Source organism: Diorhabda carinulata, chromosome 9, assembly GCF_026250575.1.
Source record: "Diorhabda carinulata isolate Delta chromosome 9, icDioCari1.1, whole genome shotgun sequence".
NCBI lineage: Eukaryota > Metazoa > Arthropoda > Insecta > Coleoptera > Chrysomelidae > Diorhabda > Diorhabda carinulata.
The window spans coordinates 11150545-11174674 of record NC_079468.1 but is presented as its reverse complement, the minus strand read 5'-3'; the positions used below and the strand labels follow the sequence as shown (position 1 = coordinate 11174674).

The 24130-nt window shown below is 29.7% G+C and overlaps 2 protein-coding genes across 6 annotated transcripts in view; one reads left to right on the top strand and one right to left on the bottom strand.

Moving 5' to 3' along the window:
• LOC130898261 (uncharacterized) overlaps positions 1–24130 on the top strand; it is an 84204-nt gene that overhangs the window by 35939 nt on the left and 24135 nt on the right. For both annotated transcript variants that reach the window (XM_057807423.1, XM_057807422.1), the window contains exons 8-9: positions 13779–13876; positions 14784–14966. In XM_057807423.1, coding sequence (XP_057663406.1) covers positions 13779–13876; positions 14784–14966 — 281 coding nt within the window. The remainder of the gene's footprint in view (positions 1–13778; positions 13877–14783; positions 14967–24130) is intronic.
• The window catches only part of LOC130898263 (paxillin-B), a 41122-nt gene that overhangs the window by 423 nt on the left and 16569 nt on the right, over positions 1–24130 (bottom strand). For 2 of the 4 annotated variants that reach the window (XM_057807426.1, XM_057807428.1), the window contains 3 exons: positions 10978–11037; positions 9281–9454; positions 703–933 (listed from right to left, as the gene is read on the bottom strand). In XM_057807426.1, coding sequence (XP_057663409.1) covers positions 703–933; positions 9281–9454; positions 10978–11037 — 465 coding nt within the window. Of the gene's footprint in view, positions 1–702; positions 934–9280; positions 9455–10977; positions 11038–11637; positions 11741–23119; positions 23388–24130 lie in introns of those variants that run through there. The other 2 variants (XM_057807429.1, XM_057807427.1) reach the window with 2 other exon arrangements.

Here is a 24130-nt window from a genome sequence, read left to right as displayed (position 1 = left end):
TTCACAATTTCTTCTAATTAGCCAAATGTACATTATTAGTTGAAGTTATTTATATAAAGAGGTCATCAACTAAATATAAAATATTAAGAGTTGAGAGTGTTTGTGTGCTTATTCTATTAATACTGTGAGGAAACTTGGCACAACCTTCATATTAGTTATGGTAAAATCTTTTTGGCATGATTACCATATCATTGTGTTATGAGTATGATATCTGACGTTTATAGCTTTTTGTATTATGCCAAAAAAATGCCCAAAAGCGAGTGTAACTTTTAAAGCGTAACATTATTATCGAAACATCTGTCAACTTTATCTTTAGCAAAATTTCTGAGAAAAATTGATTTGGAAACGAAGCATAAATTATTCAACTATATTTACTATTTCTCGGAAAATGTCATATTTCCAAAATTATCAGAATGATATTTGAAATAAAAGGTTCTGTACGAAATAAAATTTATAAGGCTGATTTAAACATCTAAATTTTCAAATTATCACAATTCCATAAAATTTACTCTTTACTTTGAAATTATCTTTGATGCTACATGAAAAACAATACTTGTGACACGGAAAATACAATTTCTGATTTAAGATAATATCAGACCTCTTCTTATTTCCTGCTGTGCAATGTGAATAATCATCAATATAAAAAATTCAATTACAAATTTTGGTCATATTGCATCAGTAAAATAAAGATAACAAACTTACTGAACATCTAAAGCACATTTGATGCCATTTAGCGTCTAAAGCCACAATTGCCTTGTCTGGAATGGGTTTAGAGCAGCCTTTGCATCTGTCTGCATGTTTAGCAACATAACATTTCTGACAACGGGGAATACCTGCTACATCCATAAATTGTTGGCCAATCAACTTGGTTTTACAATCTTCGCAGACGAAGTGATCTTCGTGCCAGTTGACTCCCATAGCTTGAACGCATTTCTAAAAATTATTGAAGATCATAAGCAATCAGTAGTACACGTATGTAAATGTGATTGGAAAAATAAAAATCTAGTTATCAATGATAGCACCTTGTCATTGAATCAAATAATCTATCCAAGATAACATTATATATTTGTCTGACTTTTTCCGTACCCATTAGAAACAGCAATAAAATTAATATGAGAAAATTATTTCGAAAACCAATTTAAATAGAGAAGCGATAAAAATTTAGCTTTGTTCGTTCTCTGAAGAAGATAACTTGTTTCTCGAAACGTGTAATTGTGATTGTTGGTGTGGTGGTAGTGAGCAGTGTGTTGAGTATCCTTCTCGGTGTTTATATTATGTGCTAAGTAAAAAAGTTAACTTCTCAGGTGTCTCCAAAAGAAAATATAATAGAGAAGTTTAATAGTATATACGCGAAGATAAGTTTACAGTAAAAAACACGTAATATATTTTAAACATTGTGATCAATACAATTCTAGAATTAAAATTAAGGTTTAACATCAGAAGAATTAAAAAGAACTATCTCCAGACAAATATTTGAAAAAATACCACAATTCGACAGAAATAATCCATAAATATTATACTGCACTCAAATTGAATTAAAGATGATAATGACTTTTAGAAGGACCGAAATTGGTCAATATTTTCCCAAAATAATGTTGAAAATGGTTAAATATCAATTTACTTATTAATAACAAAAGATCTAAAAATTTGTACTATCATACCCTTACAAAACATACGGTTTACCAAAGACATTCAAACCAAATAAACTTTCATATCTATGTGAAAACATCAATAGCTAGTGATGTTATCTCAATTAGTAACGGAAGATCTGGAAGATCTTGAGAAAATAATGAATAAATATGAAAATAAGAATATCACATTATTTTTTTTATTACTACTGTAGATACCAAAAAATGAAATTGATAACATAAGCCAAATATTCAATTCACAACCGAGATTGAACAGAACAATATATCAATATTTGCGATGTTACATCATAGGAAATGAACAATAACTAGAATGGCATACAACAACTATTATCAAAATATTTCACTAATCTAAAATTTAGAATACATTAAAAATTGAAAAATATTATTGTCATTTAAGAAGTTCCTTGTAATGAATGTGTATTATTATGCTTCCACATCTCTTTTGAAAAATAAATGTAAAAGTCAGCATGTACGATAAAATCTTGCAAAACATAGACAAATAATAGAAAAACGTACATTTAATTGAAAAATACAATAACTCTGGAATGGAATGCAAAGAGAAGTTTCAAGAATTGTTATACATAAATAAAAATGAGAAATCTGTCAATAATATAATAATAACATAAGCAATTTAATAAAAATGTTATTTTTCATATTGCTATGTATACTTAATGTCAATTGCTAATTGCGTTTTTTCGTATATTGAAAAAATGAAAATTAAATCCACGGCAGAAAATCATTGTATGGTTGATCAATTTATATATCAGGGTTAAGATAAGATTATGTTGAAAACCGAAACGTCAAAAATTAACTTCTATATAAGAACACATTATTTCTTAAACAAGATTCAAAAATAGCTGTATATCCTTTTTATATCTTCCTATTTTTCTACTTAACATCGATCATACATCTTATCTCATCACAATACTCCTCATCAAAAAATAATTCGTACCTATTACAAAAAAGGACAGACCATAAAATTTTGAATACGGCATTGAGATAAATTAAATCAAACTAAACAATGAAATAACCTTCTCAGGCAAATACCTCAACTGTAATTATGATAATCAAAATTTCTGTATGAAAGGTAATTATTTCATACAGTCAAACTCACGTCCCCTAAATACCATTCAGAGATTACAAAACAAAATAATTTTCAGTTTGAAACAGTCCAGTGATTCTAACCGTCCTAACCTAACATTTTCAACAATCCTAAAATAATAAGTAACCAATGGACTACATAATACCAATGGCTACGAGTGAAATCCGGACAAATAATAAAGCTCATATTATTGCTAATTTTCAGTGAACTAGTCAGAACAAAATTGAAAATAATCGAAAATTGCTTGAGTTCAAAACAGGCATTTATTTAATATGATAGTAAAAGCTGCCATCTAGACAAGTTAAAATAAATGAAGTGATAAATGTAGATATGCTATTAATGCATCAGTGACCAACTGCAATTGAAGTTGTATGACAATTCGAAAGTTTCTAGGAACATTAACAAGGATGCAATTGTTTTGGGTTACTCTTTTTTTGTCAATTAACTGTTTGAGTTCATTATGAAATAATCTCATTGTCTTTCAACAAACTATATTATGAGGGATTAGGAACAGTACGTGGAAATAAAAGTAAATTATAAAAAACTACTTCTACAGGATATACACATTTATTTGCTTGGGGTTAATGTCAAATTATATGAAATGGCAATAATGTCGTTACTGTTCTGTTCTGCTAAATTTTTTTCTAAGGCACCAAAATCCATGAATATCAATTCAAATGACTCTACTTTATATCGGAGGAATCGATTTATTCGACCAATTCATAACCATGCTTTGGGGATTAATGGGTTAACTATCAGATTAAGACTGTGAAATTTACCTATATTTTATACATATTTTTAGTTGAATCAATATTTTATTTTTGTATTTGATCGATACTCAAGATAAGTTTCAATAGAAATTCTTCTCAGTGGTATAATGTAATTCTTTTCATAGTTCATTCTCAAACTGGTGATAAGAGATAGGGTTTGGGCTTAAAGGTTTTTGCAAACAAAATTTTCTCAAAATATTAAGGGACGCTTTAGCGATGCGATCAGATATTCCGTTGGTAGTAACTTATAATAACAATGTAGGAAGGAGTCCTGATATTCCTATGTTTAGCGGCAAGTTGTTAGTTATTATAAGTGATTTATGCAGTGTGGATATATGTTCAATAGTATAGTTTGCTAGTAAGAGTACTGTAGAAGATTGCATTGGATTTGAATTAGGGCTTAGAATAAATTACAGAACATTAAATTTAACACGTAAAAATAGCTATATGGAATTTATTGATTTCTAATATAGAAAAATTTGTCTATGACTTTACAACTTCTCCTTTATTTTACGAAGAAAAACGTAGAAATTGATGATGAAGTGTTTTTAGAGAGGAATGGAGTAATTTTTGTGAAGTCAATATTATGCTCATTAATACTTACAAACTGCGTAAAGAAGTTACTTACCACTGTTTTTATATTTAAAGCAGATTGTAAGGTAATGCAGATGATGCCGTAATCATAAACTATAAGATCGTCAGAAAATAATGAGTATTCAATTGGAGAATGTGGAGATTTTTGCATATTTGGATGGTAAGAATAAGTAAAGAGAAACTTATGTTGAATGATTCGAGACATCATGTTAGATGAGATACAGGGAGAGAGAAGTATTTTTTATAAAAACTCTTGAGACTTGTCATGTTTGGTTAGGAAAAATTCAGTGATGAAGATTGCATAGGGAGAAATCAGGTATTTTTAAGAATACTATACCAAATGTGTATTAGCCAATTGCCATATTCCCAACAATCTTTCACTTGCCAACAGTATGTTGTAAATAAACACTACATTGAATTATGTGCTTCAAAATCTTCCCTGAATGTTTGGTAGGAGAATATGAGGCTGTGACAACTTAAAATTTGTTCGTGAGAGACCATTTGGACACAAATCCTAATCTTATAAATATCATTTTAGTCCTAGTATTAAATGTATTTTTAATGGTTGTTCCGAGACTTTCAAAAAACTCCTCTTATAGAAGAATCTAAATGGGAGGGATGACCACATGAATAAGGGGGGAAGGTTATAAAATAAGTATTCTTCAATTTTTATTATAGATGGTAGAGAGAAATGCCAAAAAAAGACTATGGTATTGAATTGTTGTATTCAGCATATTGCTGGATACTTTTTCAACTTTTCTCTCTCCTTACTTCTACCAACCATATTTACTTACAAAATTTGCGCTTTAAATTTATATAGGTACATAGTTTTCATGGAAATGTTATGTATGAAGTTGTTAGTTTTGGGTAATTTAAGAATATTGATACTGATAAAGTTTTTTTATGTTGAGATATCAATAATTTCAAAGTTTCCATATAAGTAAATACAGATTGTGTTGGTGATTGATGTAATTAAGTGTCGACCTATAATAAAAAAGATTTAATTTTGATATTGTAAAAACATATATTTTCTTATTGTTATATTTCAAATTTCAATATTCGATAATTATATTTTATAATCAACTCTATTGCAATGATCTTCTAAATTTTATATTCAAATCCATTTTATAATTTAATGTGGTAGATCAGTTAACATGAAAATCAAAATACAGCAATTATCAATTTAAATAATTCATGATTATAAATTTATAAACCTTCACCTAATGGAGAGGGACCTGACCAACTGTAATATTAAACAGGCATCTTCTGCAGCAAAAAGAGAGTGTGAAATACCTTGGAATTCATTTGTACCTACGGCTAACCTGGAGCACACATATATTAACCAAGAGAAAGCAAGTCGGTCCAAAACTTAGCAAACTGTACTGGTTAATAGGTCGAAGATCCCAACTAACAATGAACAACAAGCTGCTAATATGCAAAGTCACACTAAAACCCATCTTGAGTTATGGTATTCAACTATGGGGCACTGATCGAACTCAAATGTAGCAATTCTAGAAAGATTCTAGACAAAAGTACTCAGAATTATTATAAATAGTGTACCCAACAGCTTTATTACTTATGACCTTCAAATAAAATCAGTTAAAGAAGAAATATCTCACTTATCTCAAAAATATTCTCACCTCATTGAAACCTATCCCAACGCATTGGCTCAACATCTAATGAGACCTCCCACCCAGTGAATACTTAGAAGGCTTAAAAGGCATCTTCGGTATGATCTGCCTGACCGATTTTAGTGTCATAGTGGTGTATTGTGTAGCTATCCCTCAATAAAACTATTATTTTTTTAAGTGAAGGGAAATTGCCACTGGGTAATTTTTATACAAGATAGCTTATACTGTGCTTTTCAGATAAAAGTCTCCACCTTTAATAACTTTTGTAATACTGGTATTTAGAAAAAATCCAAAAACACGTCAATTTATGTTGGAAGGGGCAAGCATTATGGCTTATTTAAACTTACCACCCCCTCACCCCTAGCAGCATCCCCTTTATTTTTTTAAATTACTTTTCATATTTTTTATGTAAAATTTGGATACTCCTCTTTGAGCTGATTTCAAAAATGTATAATACTTGTAGGTTAAAGTGGTTAGTTTATGAGATAAACAATTTTTCTTTTAAGAGCACAAATTTTACTTATTATTTACTTTCACCTTATTTGCCTGTACTAAAATGGGTTGTACAACAGTTCAAACTCTTTAATCTTTTTAACTGTGTTATTTATTATGAAGTTACAATAAGTGTTCAAAATGAGTACCATTCACTTCCATACAATGGTATAATCTATTTTGAAATGCCTCTCTGACATTGCTTAATACGGCTGGATTTAATTGTCGACATTCATTTTCTATCCTCTCTCGTAAATCATCCAGAGATTCTGGTTGGGTAGCATAAACTTTTGTTTTTAAATACCCCCATAAAAAGAAGTCTAGGGGTGTTAAATCCGGTGACCTAGGTGGCCACTCCATCATCTGCCCCCTTCTACCTATCCAACGAGCGGGGAATGTTTCGTTTAAAAATTGTCGGACAGGCATAGCATAGTGTGGGGGAGCTCCGTCTTGTTGAAATACCAGTAAATCTTCGGAAAGGTTATCATCATTTTCTATTATTGTTGTAATACGTGGGTCAACCCCTTCCCTGAGTAACTCAAGATATGATTCACCATTTAAATTTCCGTTGATGAAGAAAGGTCCGACAATGTGGTCACCAAACGTTTAACTTTTGGGGATGTTGTGTATGGAATTCACGCATAATATGTGGATCACTTTCAGCCCAATATCTACAATTATGCCTACTTACTAAGCCATTTAATGACCATGAGCATTCATCAGAAAAGCAAATATTGTTTAACAATTGTGGATTGTTATTGATAATTTGCGTCATTGATTCGCAAAACTCTAGACGACGATCAAAATCATCTTCATTCAACTCGTGCACCAACTTAACTTTGTATGGGTGGTAATTGAATTTATGTAGAACTCGGAAAACTGTAGAAGATGAAACACCGATCGCTCTACTTATTGTTGACAACGATTGGGGTTGTTGAGCCTCTAAGCTGACTTGCCCTAAAATTGCCACTTGGATTGCTTCGTTATTTACGAGTCCCTCTCGCTTATGCACTTTATTGCAAACAGACCCTGTTGTGGTAAATTTCTCCATCAGTTGAATTACATACTTATGAGTTGCATGTCTTCCGTCATGTAATTCGTTAAATATTCTAGCAGCAGCTCTTGCACAATTATTATTTTGGTAGTATAAACCTACAATTTCAATTCTTTCTTGCAAAGAGTAAACCATTTCAGAGAAACAAAATAAATAATGTATCAAATTACACTATCAATAGTGACTACAAATTCTAGTTGACAATGTCAAACTTTAATAAAAAGTAGAGTTTTTTGTTGTTTGGATTTTTTAAGTAGAATAAATAGCACAGTTAAAAAGATTAAAGAGTTTGAACTGTTGTACAACCCATTTTAGTACAGGCAAATAAGGTGAAAGTAAATAATAAGTAAAATTTGTGCTCTTAAAAGAAAAATTGTTTATCTCATAAACTAACCACTTTAACCTACAAGTATTATACATTTTTGAAATCAGCTCAAAGAGGAGTATCCAAATTTTACATAAAAAATATGAAAAGTAATTTAAAAAAATAAAGGGGATGCTGCTAGGGGTGAGGGGGTGGCTTTTCCAGTAAGTTTAAATAAGCCATAATGCTTGCCCCTTCCAACATAAATTGACGTGTTTTTGGATTTTTTCTAAATACCAGTATTACAAAAGTTATTAAAGGTGGATACTTTTATCTGAAAAGCACTGTATATTGTTTTGAACCATTTGTACATTGTAAAAGTTATTAAATTGAATTAGTTTCAAAATAAAGTAAATAAAAATAATCATTTAACTCTAATTCAATCTCGCTCACTTTCCATGTCATGTATATGTTACGAGCAATTTAACTAATGTTATTTATAATTTCTTGGCAATTTTAAACATTCACATAGGTTTAGAGCAAAATGATAAATTTTGCTCTAAACCTTTGTGAATGTTTAAACTTTGTTCCAAACTTCGTACAGATTACAGTTGATCCCTCTATGATACGCTCTGTTTTTCAATAGATGAACAAAACTTGAGCTTTTGGATCTAGTATTATTATCTTGAAGCTATGAGCAAAGCATATTTTCCACGTCTTGATTCGCCTTTTTTATATAGACTTTAAGAGAGTCTTAACTTCCCATAGGCCATCTTTAACTCGGTCTACATGCTATACAGCTCTTTAATAATTCCTGCCCATTATCGTTTTGTAAAACACTGTGAGCCCAAAAATTGCTTATTATCTGTCTAGCAATTGAAAATTTTTTGGCATACAACAACAATCTTTTTTGCAGATCATACATATGATTTTTATATATTTTATCCCTTTTTACATACGTTTTCGGCCACCGTCCGTAATAGCTACATATGCCTCATGTAATAATTTAAATATCTCTTCCCGAAGTACTTAGAACCTAATATTCCTTCTAACTTCTACAGGAAATATCCATTTTTCCTTGTGTAAACGCTGAAAAGTTCGACTTTGTTATTTATTACTTTTTACGTTTTAAAAAGTAACTAATCTATAAACTCCAAGTATTGTAGCTTTGTGAGAATTTGTGTGACCTTTTGATGAACATCCACTTATTTATTGATACGATGCTTCTTATCAACTACATTTTTTGATAATTTATCCAGAATTGTATTCTATGAAAAGGTGGAAACACAAACTCAGATTGAGATAAACAATGAATATTCATGGCATGAGCAAAGAAAACTATAGATGTACGCCACAAGAGTAAAAACTTACAACAACGAGAACTCATTAATATGTAAGCGATAGATCACGTTATCTAAATGTTACCAGAAAATCAAAATGAAAAAGAAATAGCAGTATTGATAATATGATAAATTCTAGTAAGAAAAAATTTCTTCAATTGCCCCATTTTGATGATCATTATTCTAATGACCAAGAATAATGAATAATTGAATAATCAGATTGTCCGTAACATATACGAGTATATGATCTAATTTGAAAAAATATATAAGGATACCAACCAATAAAATTCAAATATCTACTATTTTTTACATTTAGGTACTTTAAAAATAAATAATCAACTTACATCTGTAATGGGCTGGGCACATGCTTTGCATATAGGCGCGAAAAGCTTAGTATGGCAAGGCGTACAATAAGGCAAATCTTCTTTAGTTTTGAATGTGTTTTCCGTAATTGGATTTTTACATTCATTACAGCAAAAATGATCAGGATGCCATGTCTTTTCTAAAGCTGTTAGTACCTATAAGAATGTTAGTTTTTGCAAAAAATTAGTATCATAAAAGCATAACACATCTAGAAATTGAGTTTCCTTATAAACAAGATTTAACTTTATGAAGGTTGTTGACAAAAATTGAATTATTTTGACTACTGCTCCAAAAATTGAATAATTGCCATTATGTATGTATCTCCATTGTTAATCTATCTTGCACACTCTTTACCCGCATTTTCATTTCTCATTTGTCGTTAAATCCTTTTTTAGCTAGTTGATTACAACAATGTGTCAATCTTCCTTTGCTAGACATTGACATTAAATCATCGAATTATTTGACTGATTTCGAACTCTACAACTATATAAAAAGTATCATCAATTTAGTGGTTTATGCTTTTTTGTTATGTTTTTCTAAAGAAAGACCCGAAATTCCATAGATTGGAACATTGGGCTTTATCGTATATAATGTAGCGTCCAATAATTTCAATAACCACTAGTCATATTCTCAATTAATTGGATCACAAACTTTTATTTGCATATAGGGATAGTTGTAATTAAATTCTATTTATGGCTGTATACTTTGATAAACCCTCTATTTAATAATGCATCGTATGATGCTTTTATAAGATATTAGCAGGAAGGGGCGTCTTAGTATCATCAATACTTATGATGCAGCTGAAAGATTTATTTCTTTATCTTAACCCAGCACTGTTATATGAAATAGTTGAGTATTTATTGTACCACTTCTTATATTTGCTAATGTATCATATCAAAACAGTTGAAGGAAATCCGTTTTCTTGGTGTTTGGCCATGTCGAGTAGGGTAAAAATGTTTGTCTAATTCTTATATACATATAATTAAAACAATTAGTAGTATTATAACATTGGCTAATACATTGAATTCGTAAATATGGTTATACAATAATTGACAATAATTGTAGATGTTATGAAAAATAAACACTTCATGAGGAATTTGAATGATTTATCGTTTTTACTTGTAATTCATTAACTAATCTATTAGTCCAAAGCTATGAGGTCCATTTCATAGAAAAACGCTTCACTTCAAACGCTTTTTTGTTATTAGAATTACAATAAATTTTTTTAAATAGCAGCTCCTGACGTAAATTATTTCACCTTTACTTGTGTCAATGTCAAATACGTAAGCAACATACACTCGAAATATACCCACATTGTTATGGAATGATACTTTCTTCTCATATATTCTGATTGAGAAATTTTCAACTCTTAATTTTCAAATGACTATTGTATTAGCCAATTTAAGCCAAGAGAAATGACAACAAATAATTCATTTTCACTTGAATTATGTTACCAAACAAAATTTTATTAGAAATGTCAATTGTTATTATAATATTCATGCTTGAAATTTATATTAAAAGAGTGGTTATTTTTGTTCAGGCTTAGATATACATACGTACATATTGGAAGTATATTATATACTCGAGAAATTACGCACTCGTATGTAATATGCCAACGTTAAAATAAATGCAAACGGAACTAATAAAATTGAATATTATAATGAATAGAAGTACTCACTCCTCCTTTGATTTGTTCTTTACATTTGTTGCAGATTTTTGGTTCAGTGCTTGCGGAACTCTATAACAAAAAAAATTATCATTAATGTAATGTAATAAAAAGGTGGCAAATATCACAAGTGCAATATTATAAAACTCTCTTAAGCTTTTAATCACAGAAAATTCACTCTTGACTTTAGTAGTAGTAGTAGTAGTATTAGTAGAAAATATTTGTTCTCCTACATGAATATTCAACCTCTTCTTAGTACCTTATCGATTATCGGTACAAGAAACCGTGTAATTTTCAAAAAGAATTTTGACTCTTTTTATCTAAACACAATCTCCAACAGGGGATATTTTGATTTTTTTCCTCCGACAAATTGAAAAATAAATAAAATTGAACAAAAAGGAACGTTGCTACCAATGCAGAATTCGGCTAGCTTTTCATACATTACTATGATAGCACATATATTGAGATTTAGTTGAATTGATTCTATTAACAAAAATCTTAAATTATCGACAGGAAAATATTCATTATCCGCTGTTAAATTATTCCTAATTATCAGTTATAACGAAGAATAATATTAAGTATTAAGCATATAAAATTGAGAAATAAATATGTATCTATTTAACAATACTTCATAAATACACATAATAATTAAATTGAGAATTTATGACATACCATATTGTTGAATATTTGTCGCACTTTAGAGATTTAGGGTGATGAAACTTTAGAAATTAAGTGACAATTGTTTGACGTTTCGTTGCCAGTCAAAGTAGAAACCAACTCACTAGAAATTAACCAAGGAAACTGAGCCCATGATACTCTATTACCATTATTACTGTAATATCCAGGCCTGGTGTAAGGAGTGTGGTTAATCCAAAACACGCAACTACTATTCTTAGAAACGTTTAACTTTATTTGAAACTATAACTCAATTACTTTTTATGCGGAGCGTATAAAATGTATCATTTGAAATAAATTCAATAAGGGAAATACAAAATCTTTTTAATAAAATACTCGGATCCTCGATTAATATTTCCAGTCATAATTATATATACGCAGGGTATAACGCGATCATTGATTATGTCAAATGGCAACACTTATTCAATTCAATTTTTTCAATCAAGCACATGTTTATAATGCCGTGCATTCACTGGCAGTTATCGAAACGAGATCGTTTTGACCATTTGGAACCAAATTAATCTACATTTGGTAATGAAATGTAGTTTAGGGGATCTCGATGGTCATTCAAACGATTCTCAAATGTAGAGATACATCTAGAAGTATTGGAAACATTAGCATGAACACGGTTGAGAAACAAATTAGCTAATTGCGACACTAAATCTTTCTTGCAACAATTCCATATATTTTAATCCATTGTCAGTCAAAAAATATCGGTTTTTTAACTTGGTTTCCAACGATCCCTGCCAAACAATAAATTTTTATGACCGTACTTCATCCAAAGTGGATTCTGATTATGTCCAATGTCGACAGTTTGGTAGATTCACCTAAATATATAAAATAAACGTAGATTTATCAGAAAACAGTATGTTCGGTACTATAATTTTATTCGTGTCTCTTTAATCCGTAATTTCTAAAAAACGATTGAAATAATCTTCTTTTAAGTGTTCCAAGATTTTATTCTGGTCTGGCTAATCACAACATCATTACTTATCTGTGTGATAGAGATTGTAATATTTTCTTGAGTGATAGTAATACATTGATATCTTCACTGAGAGGAGTTTGTTGATGAGGACTTGTTTTTCCGTTTTTCTTAAATTGTCTCCCTCTATTTTACTTACAAAACTTTGCGATATAGGTGGTAAATTGGTATATTCTTCTTTGAATATTTGCTTAGCTTCAATTATGATTTTACTCCATCCCCACATCCAATCATTTGTAAAATTTAAATCTTCTGCATTTCAAGTAAATAAACCATATCGAAGGTTTTTTGTAAAGGGACTAACTTTGCTAATAATACAGTTTTAAATAGCAATAGCGTCTTGTTGTCTAAATATAAAAACGCTAAATTTGCCAATTTTATTTTTCTTACATACAAAAACATACAACATATATTGATATTAGGTCCCTTTTCGGTCATTAAGAGAATATTTATTATCAGACTTTTTTATTTGCTTTTAATAAAGCTTCTACGTTCTAACATAGAGGAAATTCTAATGCGACAATACTTGAGTCATATTTTCATTGCCAATTTTCTCATGTTTGGACAGAGAGATATGTGATCAATTTAGTTTAGGAATCATGTTTTTCAACATTTTAAATAAGTTACGAAAATGTATGAAATCGATTGTGTAATCACGTACAATCTGTTCTAGACAATACGTAATAACAACAGAAGGACAATCTATTAATTAATCACTTTCATGAGTACGGATGTTATATTTTGAGAATTACTGAAGGGTGAAATATGTGAACAAACAGCCAGATATTTATTTTGATTCATGATCGACTGATGCTGATTGACTCATTTTGATAGAACTTTTTGTATGTTCATTCAAATCGTTTTAATTTTTCTACAATTCAAAAAAGTGGAAAAAATATAAACTGAACCATCAATCTTAAGCATTTATTTGATATTTCAACAAAGAAAAATTGAACCATTAATCTTAAGCTTTTATTTGATAGTCAATTTATTTTTCCATATCTTATGTTGTGATAATTATAAGTTGTTTCCATAAAAATTGATGTATTGTGCCGAATAAATAATTCTAATTAGTAACGTTATTCCTACCTCTATTAAAATCTCTAACAACTTTATATTACAGTCCTGTTTATAATCGATTCGATTCTATTTTCAGCTCATGAATCACGAGGAAATTGTGGTGAAATTGCTCCAGCTGGTACTAGAAATGAAGGAGAAAAAGAAGAAAGATAGTTGCGGTGGAAATGATCAGAGGTGAGATATTTCAGTTTTTAATCTCGCGGTAACACGTTTTTCACAAATTAGTTTCGATAATTTATCGAATATTTTAATAGATACAAAATCAGTTTCAAATTTCCCAAACGTTGTCTATTTAGTATTTCAAAAAATTTCGCATATCTCATCAATAATATCAATATCCATTGAAATTCAATTGAGCTCATCGTCTGCATATGCGTATCTCACTTACATTCCTAGTTTTTCTCTGATTACATTTTGCTAATCAGTTGAATGTTAACGAGAGAGTTGTACTGGAGTTCATTGATATTTAGCACTAATATTTTGAGTTATAATTATTATTATTATTAGATGATAACAAAGGACTCAGAACATTTTTACTCATGATAAGACCCAGCTAGTTTTAAACCTAGAACTGTACTAATGAATGTTGACATTTTTGGATTTAATTATTTGCTGGAAACTATCCCAAACGATTACATTTAGTGATACTACATGTAAACACAACTATCATATCTTATATTAAAGCTTCAACTGAAACTTTAAACAAAAAGATCACTGAATGCTGAGTGCAATAGTATAAAAATTGCATTAAAATATAATTCTAAGGTAGTTGCATTGAAAATATCAGAAATATTGCACCTGGACAACTGTCACTTTTCTATTTATTTATACGACTATATTTGGACTTTCGTATGCCATAGACATTTCCACAAATAGCTTGATTACTACATCTAGCTAATATTATTAAGAATTGGATACCTACACAATAAGTTGAGATTTATCTTCTAAAGCTTTCCCATTGCCATTTTTCCATTTTGTAGAATGAAAAATTAAATAGTTCTAATTTTGCAAATGAATCCTAGTTCTGCCTTAAATATCTTTTGTTGTATCATCATATAATTTACTAGTTTATCTTCCGTAGGTTCAACAATGGGAAGGTAGCTGATATTCTCGAAAAAATTAAAAGTAGTTGTGATTATGAAGTGTTAAAGAAAACCTTAAATGAGTTAGAGTCAGATGAAAAATGGGAAAATGGTAATCTTGAATTGAAAATAGTCGAAAGTGCAGAATCATTTCCCATGAAATCGTCGCGAATTAAAAAAGAGTGAGTTTTTTTATTCAACTTATAGCCACTTGTTGATTTTTACTTAACATCACACAGGCCTCTATATTTCAGACATACCTAATCTTAGTTTATTTCCAATTTGTAAACCAATGTAAAATCCATTTTTAAATTAGAAGATAAGTTTAAGGTTATGTCGAGTGAAAATCGGTACTTACTACTATAAATTGAAAACATATTAATGAAAAAGCTACGCGACCTCCCGTAAGGGAGCCTTTCTTTAAATCATTTAAAACTCAGGTTGCCATAGTGTTGCCAACTCTGTTTCAACTAAACACTGTTTTAAAAAAGCCAGTTAGTCAAATTTGTAAAATAAAAATAATAGGATTCTTGAGTTACGTCCTACTTCAAATAAAGCTGGAGAACACACATTTTCAAAAATTAATTTTTCAATAGATATATATATATATCTCCGCAATTAAAAATTTCTTTTATAAACTCCTTATCTCATGGACTACAAAAAAGCTTTAAAATAAACTGGATCATTTGCATAACTCGATTAAAAGTATATTACAACAAGTGAACTTATTAACAGTACCCGCTATATATTTCTACACTTTTATAATGTATTAATGACCAGCCAGCAACATACTCAATTCAAAAGTTCAAAAGTTTAAGAAGTTTAAATTATCAAAAAAAATTATGTCAAAAAAGTAGTAAGATTTTCTGTCATTGATTGTGTTCAAATGTTATGAACTATTTCTAATTGTTCTTAGTGAATGATGGTTATTGTATATAAGTACTTTTAAAATTTAACCATATTCACCTAGAAGAATAATGATTTATATGATGACTTAGCTGACTCATTGAATGATACGTTTCCAAATCGCAACCAAATTACCAAAACCAAAAAGATAGTAGGATTGGGAAACTTTTTGAACAAACAAGTCAACTGAAAATGGCTTTGAAACTTGGACATTACCCATGGATTATTAAGATACTTTTTAGTGTTGTCGTTAGGAATTATTAAACCGAAGTTTTTCAAGAAAGACGGATCGGAAGACAACAAATCTTCCAATTCCTTGAGATTCGTTTTTCTGGGAGATCTAAGAAATATTGTGTTCAAAACAAAACCTGATAATCAGATTGAACTTATTTTATACAAGCTTTTTTAATAGACTTAAATAAGGAGGAAGACAATTTGACAATCTAATGGGTTTCGATTGTTTTTTCTGTCAATCAAATTTGAAAGGGAAACGATCCAGTAAATTACTTTTTTCAGTAACTGCAGCATAAATAGCATTGGAATTATGCGGTATTGACAAATATATTTGCAAATAAATGGATTATGAAAAACTCGGGAAGTACTATTTAAAAAATATAATAATTGATTATTTTGGAGTGGAGTAACCTTGTTTCTTTATAGTGAACTTACGTACACGGCCTATTTTATTTGAGAAAACCTATTTTTGTGAATAGAAATCGAAATATAAGGAATATCAAAACACTATTTAGTATTTGCAATTCTAGTTCAAGTATTCACATGCTGACTATGCTAGTGGTTTATAGAGCTTGAAAATTAATAATATGCATGAATTCACCTTATATACATATATGCAAATATGAATTCTGGTAACTCGTCAGAAGAAGATTTTACTTTTCTGGTAGACAGCATAAGAAGAGATTGTAGTTATTAGTTTATGTAACTACGGAAGATATGTACTAGTTATGTTTAGTATCAATTGATATTTTGATATTTGTTCATATTTTTTTAGTAAAACAGAAGGCACTAATTAATTTTTTTATAATGACGTTGGGAAAAACAGGCAAATACTTGAAACGACGACGATTAAAAGGTATTGATCACAAGTATTTCGCAGTGCCTACCCAGTAAATCTATATAAAAAGTGATGATAGGAATGAATTGAAATAGCGATGAACAATTGAGACTCTAATCCAAACAGACGGTGTGTTAAATTAATGAATATTTAAATAAAAATTGTCGGGTGGAAGCATATTAGGACTTATTTGAAAATAGATAAAGATTTATGAACCGTGCCACAACCGTTTAGCCCATTCTGCTATAGATGATATTACCCGACTAGCATGGAAAAACGTTATAACGTATGTAACAAAAGTTTTCGGAAAAATTTCGTTGCTTTCAATTTAATTCTAAATAACTGCATGTAGTTGCAATTGAAAACACATAATATTTCAATTGTCATTTTAATTTTTGTCAATTTTCAACTTAGTTATGGCGTAAAGCTCGATATCCGGAAAATTATATACAATTTAGTTGGAAGGTTGTAAAAAACTGACATTGTGGATATATGTAGTAACTAGTGAGCAGTTTCGACCATTTATAAAACAATAAGTGAATGTGAAAAAATATCTTTAACTTATCACAGTCAGATATTAAAGACAAGCATGGATTTTACACAGATAAAATTGATGAAAATTGTCCCAATAACGTGAAATATAGGTCCAAAAATAAAGCTTTGAAGTTAAAAAGCTTTGGTCGGGTGTGCCATAACTATTCGAAACAGGTATTTCACGTCACGTGAGGCGTTGGATGCACATATTTATACAAGAAGATGTCTTCCAAAATTGGTTGATTCTATTAGTTTACATCGTCTCAATGACGAAGTAATAATTTAGCCGGATCTAACCTCTTGTCACTACGCCAGAATTACCAGAGATTTGTTAGAGGCTTACGATATACCATTTGTACCGAAAGAAAATAATCCCCCAAATGTTATCCACACTCGCCCTATTGAAGAGTTTTGGGCAAAATTCAATAGAAAAATGTATGATATAGGTTGAGAAGCCGAAAATGAGCAAACACGTAGAATATTTAAGAAAATTCGCGAAATAAACAAGTCCAGAGTTAAGCAAACATTACGCGCAATGGAAGAAAAAGCCCTATAAGTATAATTTAAATTTTGTTTCTTATTATTTATATGTTAAGAAAAAAGTGCTGCATAAATGAATTGATAACATTATCTTCTTTTTCCGACAACTTTTGTTACATACGTTAAATATAATGGATACGGCGGATTAGATCATTTTATTGAGGTAATTTGAATCATTATTACTTCACCAAATAAAATGAAACGGAACCAATATTAAAAATTATAATTATATAAGAACAGCGGATGCCTGTATTTAACAAACTACCAATGTTAATGTATTTTAAATCCAAAATGTCTCTTCAATTGAAAATATTGTTCCCTAATGGACATAAACAAAAGAAAATATAATTAGAGAAGAGGATCAATATGATGCAGGATGCTAACGATTATGTTAATTATAATCTTGATAGCAAACAATAGTCTTCGTAAATATTGTAAATAGTAATTTTAACATACATTCTCCTCGTTACTCAATCAAAAATCTATTTGTCACATTGTAAAGTTGAAAATATATTATTTCGAATAAAGTGCAACATAGAGTAACGTACACAATACTTTTAAAATAATTATCTGGAGGTACTCCAAATTGAAATAGTCTGACCATCCACTTAAAAAGCATTTTTGTAGTGTAGAAGTGCGGTGAAGATTTTTAGATTGATTAATACTAAAAATACCAGTATTGCAAAAGATTATTTTTAATGAATTACAATGCCTTATAACTTCTTTCTTACTTGCAGGTATATGGTTGAAATTTGTTGGATATTTCATTCTAATTGTTAATACCTAAATACTTTAATAATTATTCGAGATCACTCCACTAGTCATAGTCATGTTTTTGATTTTTGGGTTTTGCGTTTAATTCGTGTCTCATAAATTACTTTGTTTGGATATTATTCATTTTATCGATATCCATTTTTTCCTTGTGCAAATTTATCAGTTCCCACCCTAATGTATAACTCTTCATTATCTTGTTGGTGGTTAACCAATAATTATTTTTCTGTTTTAATTTCATAATCCAACTGCTTATTTTTAAAGTGTTTACATAAACTAAAGTCCATGAAAGGAAATGATGATGAATAAAATATATTATTTTGTGGGGATTCGGTGCAATAAAAATGTAACTTGAATTCATAAACTATTATCTAGTTCTTCCTTGAACCAATACAGATAGGCATAATTCAGGCAACCAATTTATATCAAGAGAAAATAAAGCATATTCAAAAAGAATTTATGAAAAGAAATTACAAAAGAGATTCGAGAAAGTGTTACTGTAAATGTTCAAATTGATGCCCATCTTGAACAATGTATTAACGAAAAACGTTTCTCAGCGGAGAGGCAGATCAGGCGAAGCATGTCAATCTTTGTGCAAAGAGTTTCAAATTTTTCTTCAATTGCAGTTCGGATGTCAGGAAGGGTGCGTGGTCCTCTTGCAAAAACGCGATCCTTGAGAAGGCCCTACAGCAAGAAATCACTGGGCATCACTGGGCATCAGGTCACATGACCGTGCGGGCTACTTAACGATTCTTCGGCTGCCTATCCATTCTCCAAAATGAACATTAAGCTATTCCCGCACACATAACGCGTAGTGCGTCGAAAATCCATCCTGCATTTCCAGATAACTTTGGCCCGTCACGTGACTCTCACAAAAGTACGGACCCACGAGACTGTCGGCCGAGTTTTTGAGTGCGTTGCCTGATTTGTGCCAACCTCTGTAGATACGATGTTTTTTGAAAGTATTTTATCGATAAAACAAATATAGGAGTATTTCTCATACAACATTATATTTACCAGGAAATTAATAGGAATATTGTATCACACTATTTCAATAATCGACAAGTTAGTACAATTTTATAAGCATTTCTGTTGGTTTCGAACTTTGTTTTCAATGGAACAAAAGAAATCAAGTTTTTCAGGTATAGCATATTTCTCTTTTAAATAAAGGTTGATTTAATCAAGAGTTATTATAAATGTAGTTTGCAGTGGTTTTCATTTTTAAATATATTTTGATAATTATAATATTTGATTAAGATTCTGGAGCAGATCAAGATCAGAAAACATTTAAAAAAGGAAAAATAGTAATCCCAACAAATTATACTTATCAACTTTCCTAGACTACAAGTTTTTACGGAAAAAAGTTCATCTCTGTAATAACATAATTTCAATTTTTTAATTCTCCGTAGTTTGCGAACCTGATTTTTTTGTTATGTAAGTTAATATGTGGTAACTGGAGGGATGATATAGATAGGATCCAGAAATTCTAAAATGTTTCAGCTCAAAGGCTCTTTTGTTTTATTTTTGATAAAGCTGCGATTAGTATTGGAAGCCCCAAGGGCGCTGATCGCCTTCAGTCACCAATTAAACATTAAATTTGACTTGCATGTATTCCGCTATATCATTAACAATAACTATAACAATTTGTATATATCTATTAGGTGATTTTTCATTATATTATCATCCTGTTCTTTCATGTTTCCGTAAAAGGTGATTCTTAAGTTAAAATTGACATTTGAATCCCTTCGGTGAATTTTTCAAATTTATTTTAGTTTCCTTGCACACGATGTTCTTATAGTCCCACGTAATTTGTGAAACAAAATATCTATCATATAAACTGAAACGGTGCCAAATTTTGAACACTCATCGATTTCAAGTAAACACAACAAAATCTAAACCACTACAGCTGTTGTGAAATATAAAACGTATATATAGATATTAATTTCTTTAGTTATTATAGTCACGTCAACGAAAATATAAAACTTTGGAAGTCCTAGTCCAACTAATGAACTTTCGGAGCGGAGACAAAGTGATTCTATAAACAATATCTATTATATTAATGTTAAAAAAATTATTTTCTTCCTTCTATTACGAAAAATAATTATTTTTCTCAATTTAGTATGAAGAACTATTATTGAAAAAAACACTCTTGAGAGTAATTGAATGTTTACATTATAAAAAGGTGTATGCTTTACTTGTAAACGTTATGTTCAGTTATTCCGGCATAACGTTGAATTATACCATTTTCCGTGCATGCATTACGAGTATACGCATACTAAAATTGCTTTGTTTTCTCTTAGTGGTTGTGATTCTGATATTTGTGGAATCCATGAAATTGATTTCAAGAGCATATCTAAGTTGTTTGAGGAAATATTGATTCTTCAAATAAACTTACTCAGGAAGATGTGACCTGCTTTGCTTTTATTGAAATACTTCTAGATGGTTCAGCAATAGGTATGAAATGAAGTACCTCCATTTTGTATTCTTGGGTATCTTACAGTCTTGTTTTTGGTGGTAATTCAATTGGTGTGATGTTTAAATCGTTTTGTCAAATTGTTCGCAATTACTCTATTATTTCATTCTTCCTCGAGCATAAGTTTGGATTATCTCTTATGAGTTTGGGACGAAATTTGGTGTTTCACTATTTTTTTTGGTATCTTGCAAAGAGCTGAAACCCTCAATATTTATATATATATATATATATATATATATATATATATATATATATATATATATATATATATATATATATATTGATGCTCGTGAAAGTTTTCTGTTGGCTCCTGTTTTTTATCAATTTCCTGTAATTTCTCTGGTTTTAATCGTTAACTTGTGTTCCAACACACAATTGAAATGGAAACTTTTAGATGTCCATTGTGATGTACTTGATATTGATAAAGAAATCGTTGACATTAGAAATTGTCTGCATCGAGCTGTAAACACAGAAGTACCTTCTCCAGAGTTTTGACTTACATCTGCCATTCCGTTGACTTATGTCCAGTAATGTGTGATTTGGACATGCTGTGTACCATAGTATACTGCTGAGACAGCTTGATTTGAAAATAGCGAGAAAAATTTTATTTCATTTTTTCATTATGAGCTATCCTTTATTATATAAAAATTTTTCACTTCTTTTCAACAGTATGATAATAACATATGACTATTTCTTTTATCACTCGTTTTCATTGGCTGTGATTAAAATATAAATTTTTTTCTACATTAATATCAAAGATATTGTTTCAAATATTTCTCATTTGAAAACAAGAAAATACAGCATTTGAAAAACTTGCAGATCAGAGGTGTTTCTGAATTTTTAAAGAAAAAAGTTTTATTGACGCGATCACTAATTCTTAGATTATTTTTTCTTGGTCAAACGATTTTATCGATTATTGATTATCGATTTTTCTTTATTGAGATCCAATATAATTATAATTAAATGCACGTTGTTTATATTTAATGTTGATCTTGTCTTTTATAGTACTGGAAATTTTCAGTAGATTCTCTAAATTTTTTGATATTTGTCCATATCTAGTGATAAATGATATCTAATAATTGACGATCTTTGAGAAACTCATATCAAGTCAACTTGACAACGCGTATATGATTGCATTATTTCTGTACCAGAAAAAATAATTTGAAAACATTACGCAAATATAGTAAGTTAACCTGATGAAATGATTCGACTATTAGATGTTGAATTTAAATACGCAACCATTTAGCAAAAACTGCCCAAAGAAAAAAATTATTGTTGAAAATAATTTATTAAATATTATAATCTTACAACTGTAGAACACCTATCTATAGCATGTTACGTACCTACAAAGACTATTATTATAAAATTTTAGTAATTTAAAATTATAAAGTACATTATGAAAATATTTTAGTAACATCAAAGCATATCAAAGAAATATTATATATGAACTTCTTTGTAATAATTATACGCTGTTTATATTTGACAAAGCCATATCAAATCATGAAATAGAGAAGAATAACGTACATTTAATTACAAAAATAAAAATATTTTTAAAACATTGATTACGATCTGATGAGATTTTGCTAACCAAATAACCTATTCAAAGTAAAAAAGTTGTAATAAAGTTCAGTAAAATTATATTGAAATGTTTATTCTCATTTTTACATATCTCGATATCGATAAAAAATTCTAGCCTGATTCGGTGTAATTTGTATCATATTTTTTCCAATATTTTAGTAAAAAAGATGCGTACAAAATTATATATGGCCAAATAATATTTACTTGCAGTTTAATCTTTAATTTAAAAAGTAAATTCGCTATTTCTATAAATGGAGAAATTAGAAAATACTTTATATATCCAAATTATTTCAATTTCTTGTGTTAATACACTAAAACAGACGTTAGTTACTCTGAAAATCAACATTTCATCAATTATTCAATTTAGTAAATGAGAGAAAGTAAATAGAATTGTGAAGCTGTTATTTACTTTTAATTATATAGATTGATTTAACTTATCCCTTAAATACTAATCAACCTACCATTTTTGAAAATGTTTTACTACTAGTCACTCTCCCGCACAATGTATTTCAACTGAATCAGAAACTCAAAATTTAATCGACTTGAAATTAGCACTATGAAACGAGATAGCAATAAAAGACGGAGAAAGATCAACTAAGTTGGAAAAATGTTTTTTTTTCAAAACTGAACACCAGTTGTATTTATAGTATACTACAAGCGGAACATATTCAAATTAGAGTACACTATTCTTCAAATAAAGAAATTTTAGAAGCATTCACAAATGATTCCATAATCTAACAAAAACTATCTGCTAAATATTTTTAAGTGGTTTTTTATAGAATTTGTAAAGTATTACTCCCAGAAGTAATCATTTCATAATGTTTATTTTAGGCGATATCAGGATCATATTTATAGCAGGCTATAATGACAACATCCAGGTTTTATCTTTGACATTTTTTTCTTTAAATTGTTTTCTAAGAAACCTGGTCACGAAAACTTATTAGTACATATATTGTTAGTAATTGCGAAATCGTCTAATAAAAGTAAAAAAAATGCCCCAAGCTCAAAGACGTGAAAATTCTCACTATATTAACAATTTTGACAGAGGGAGAATAGGGAAATTACCCGTCATATTAACTGTACTGCAATAACGATCAACGTGTATGTCATGTATAAGCAGAGGAATAGAGCACAAAAGAAGACCAACTGGTGAACCGTACCATCGCGCCGAAAGTCAAGATAGGCCTTTTAGACAACGAGCTCTGCAAGCCCATTTTACTCCTACGCGTCAAATTACTGACCAATAGGTTGGAAAAGAAGGTAAATCTATTACTATGCTTACACTTTGTGCATTCGGTCCTTTGGTATCTTTACATACCGTCCACGTTTGTTACCTTCTTTTTCCTGTAGTCCACAATCGTTAACATCTGAGCTAGTGCAGCACTGGAAGATAGAATAGCGTAATATCGTATTCAGCCATGAACTGTGATTCTACTTCGGTTTGCATGAGGGCCTTAAAAGAGTAAAACACC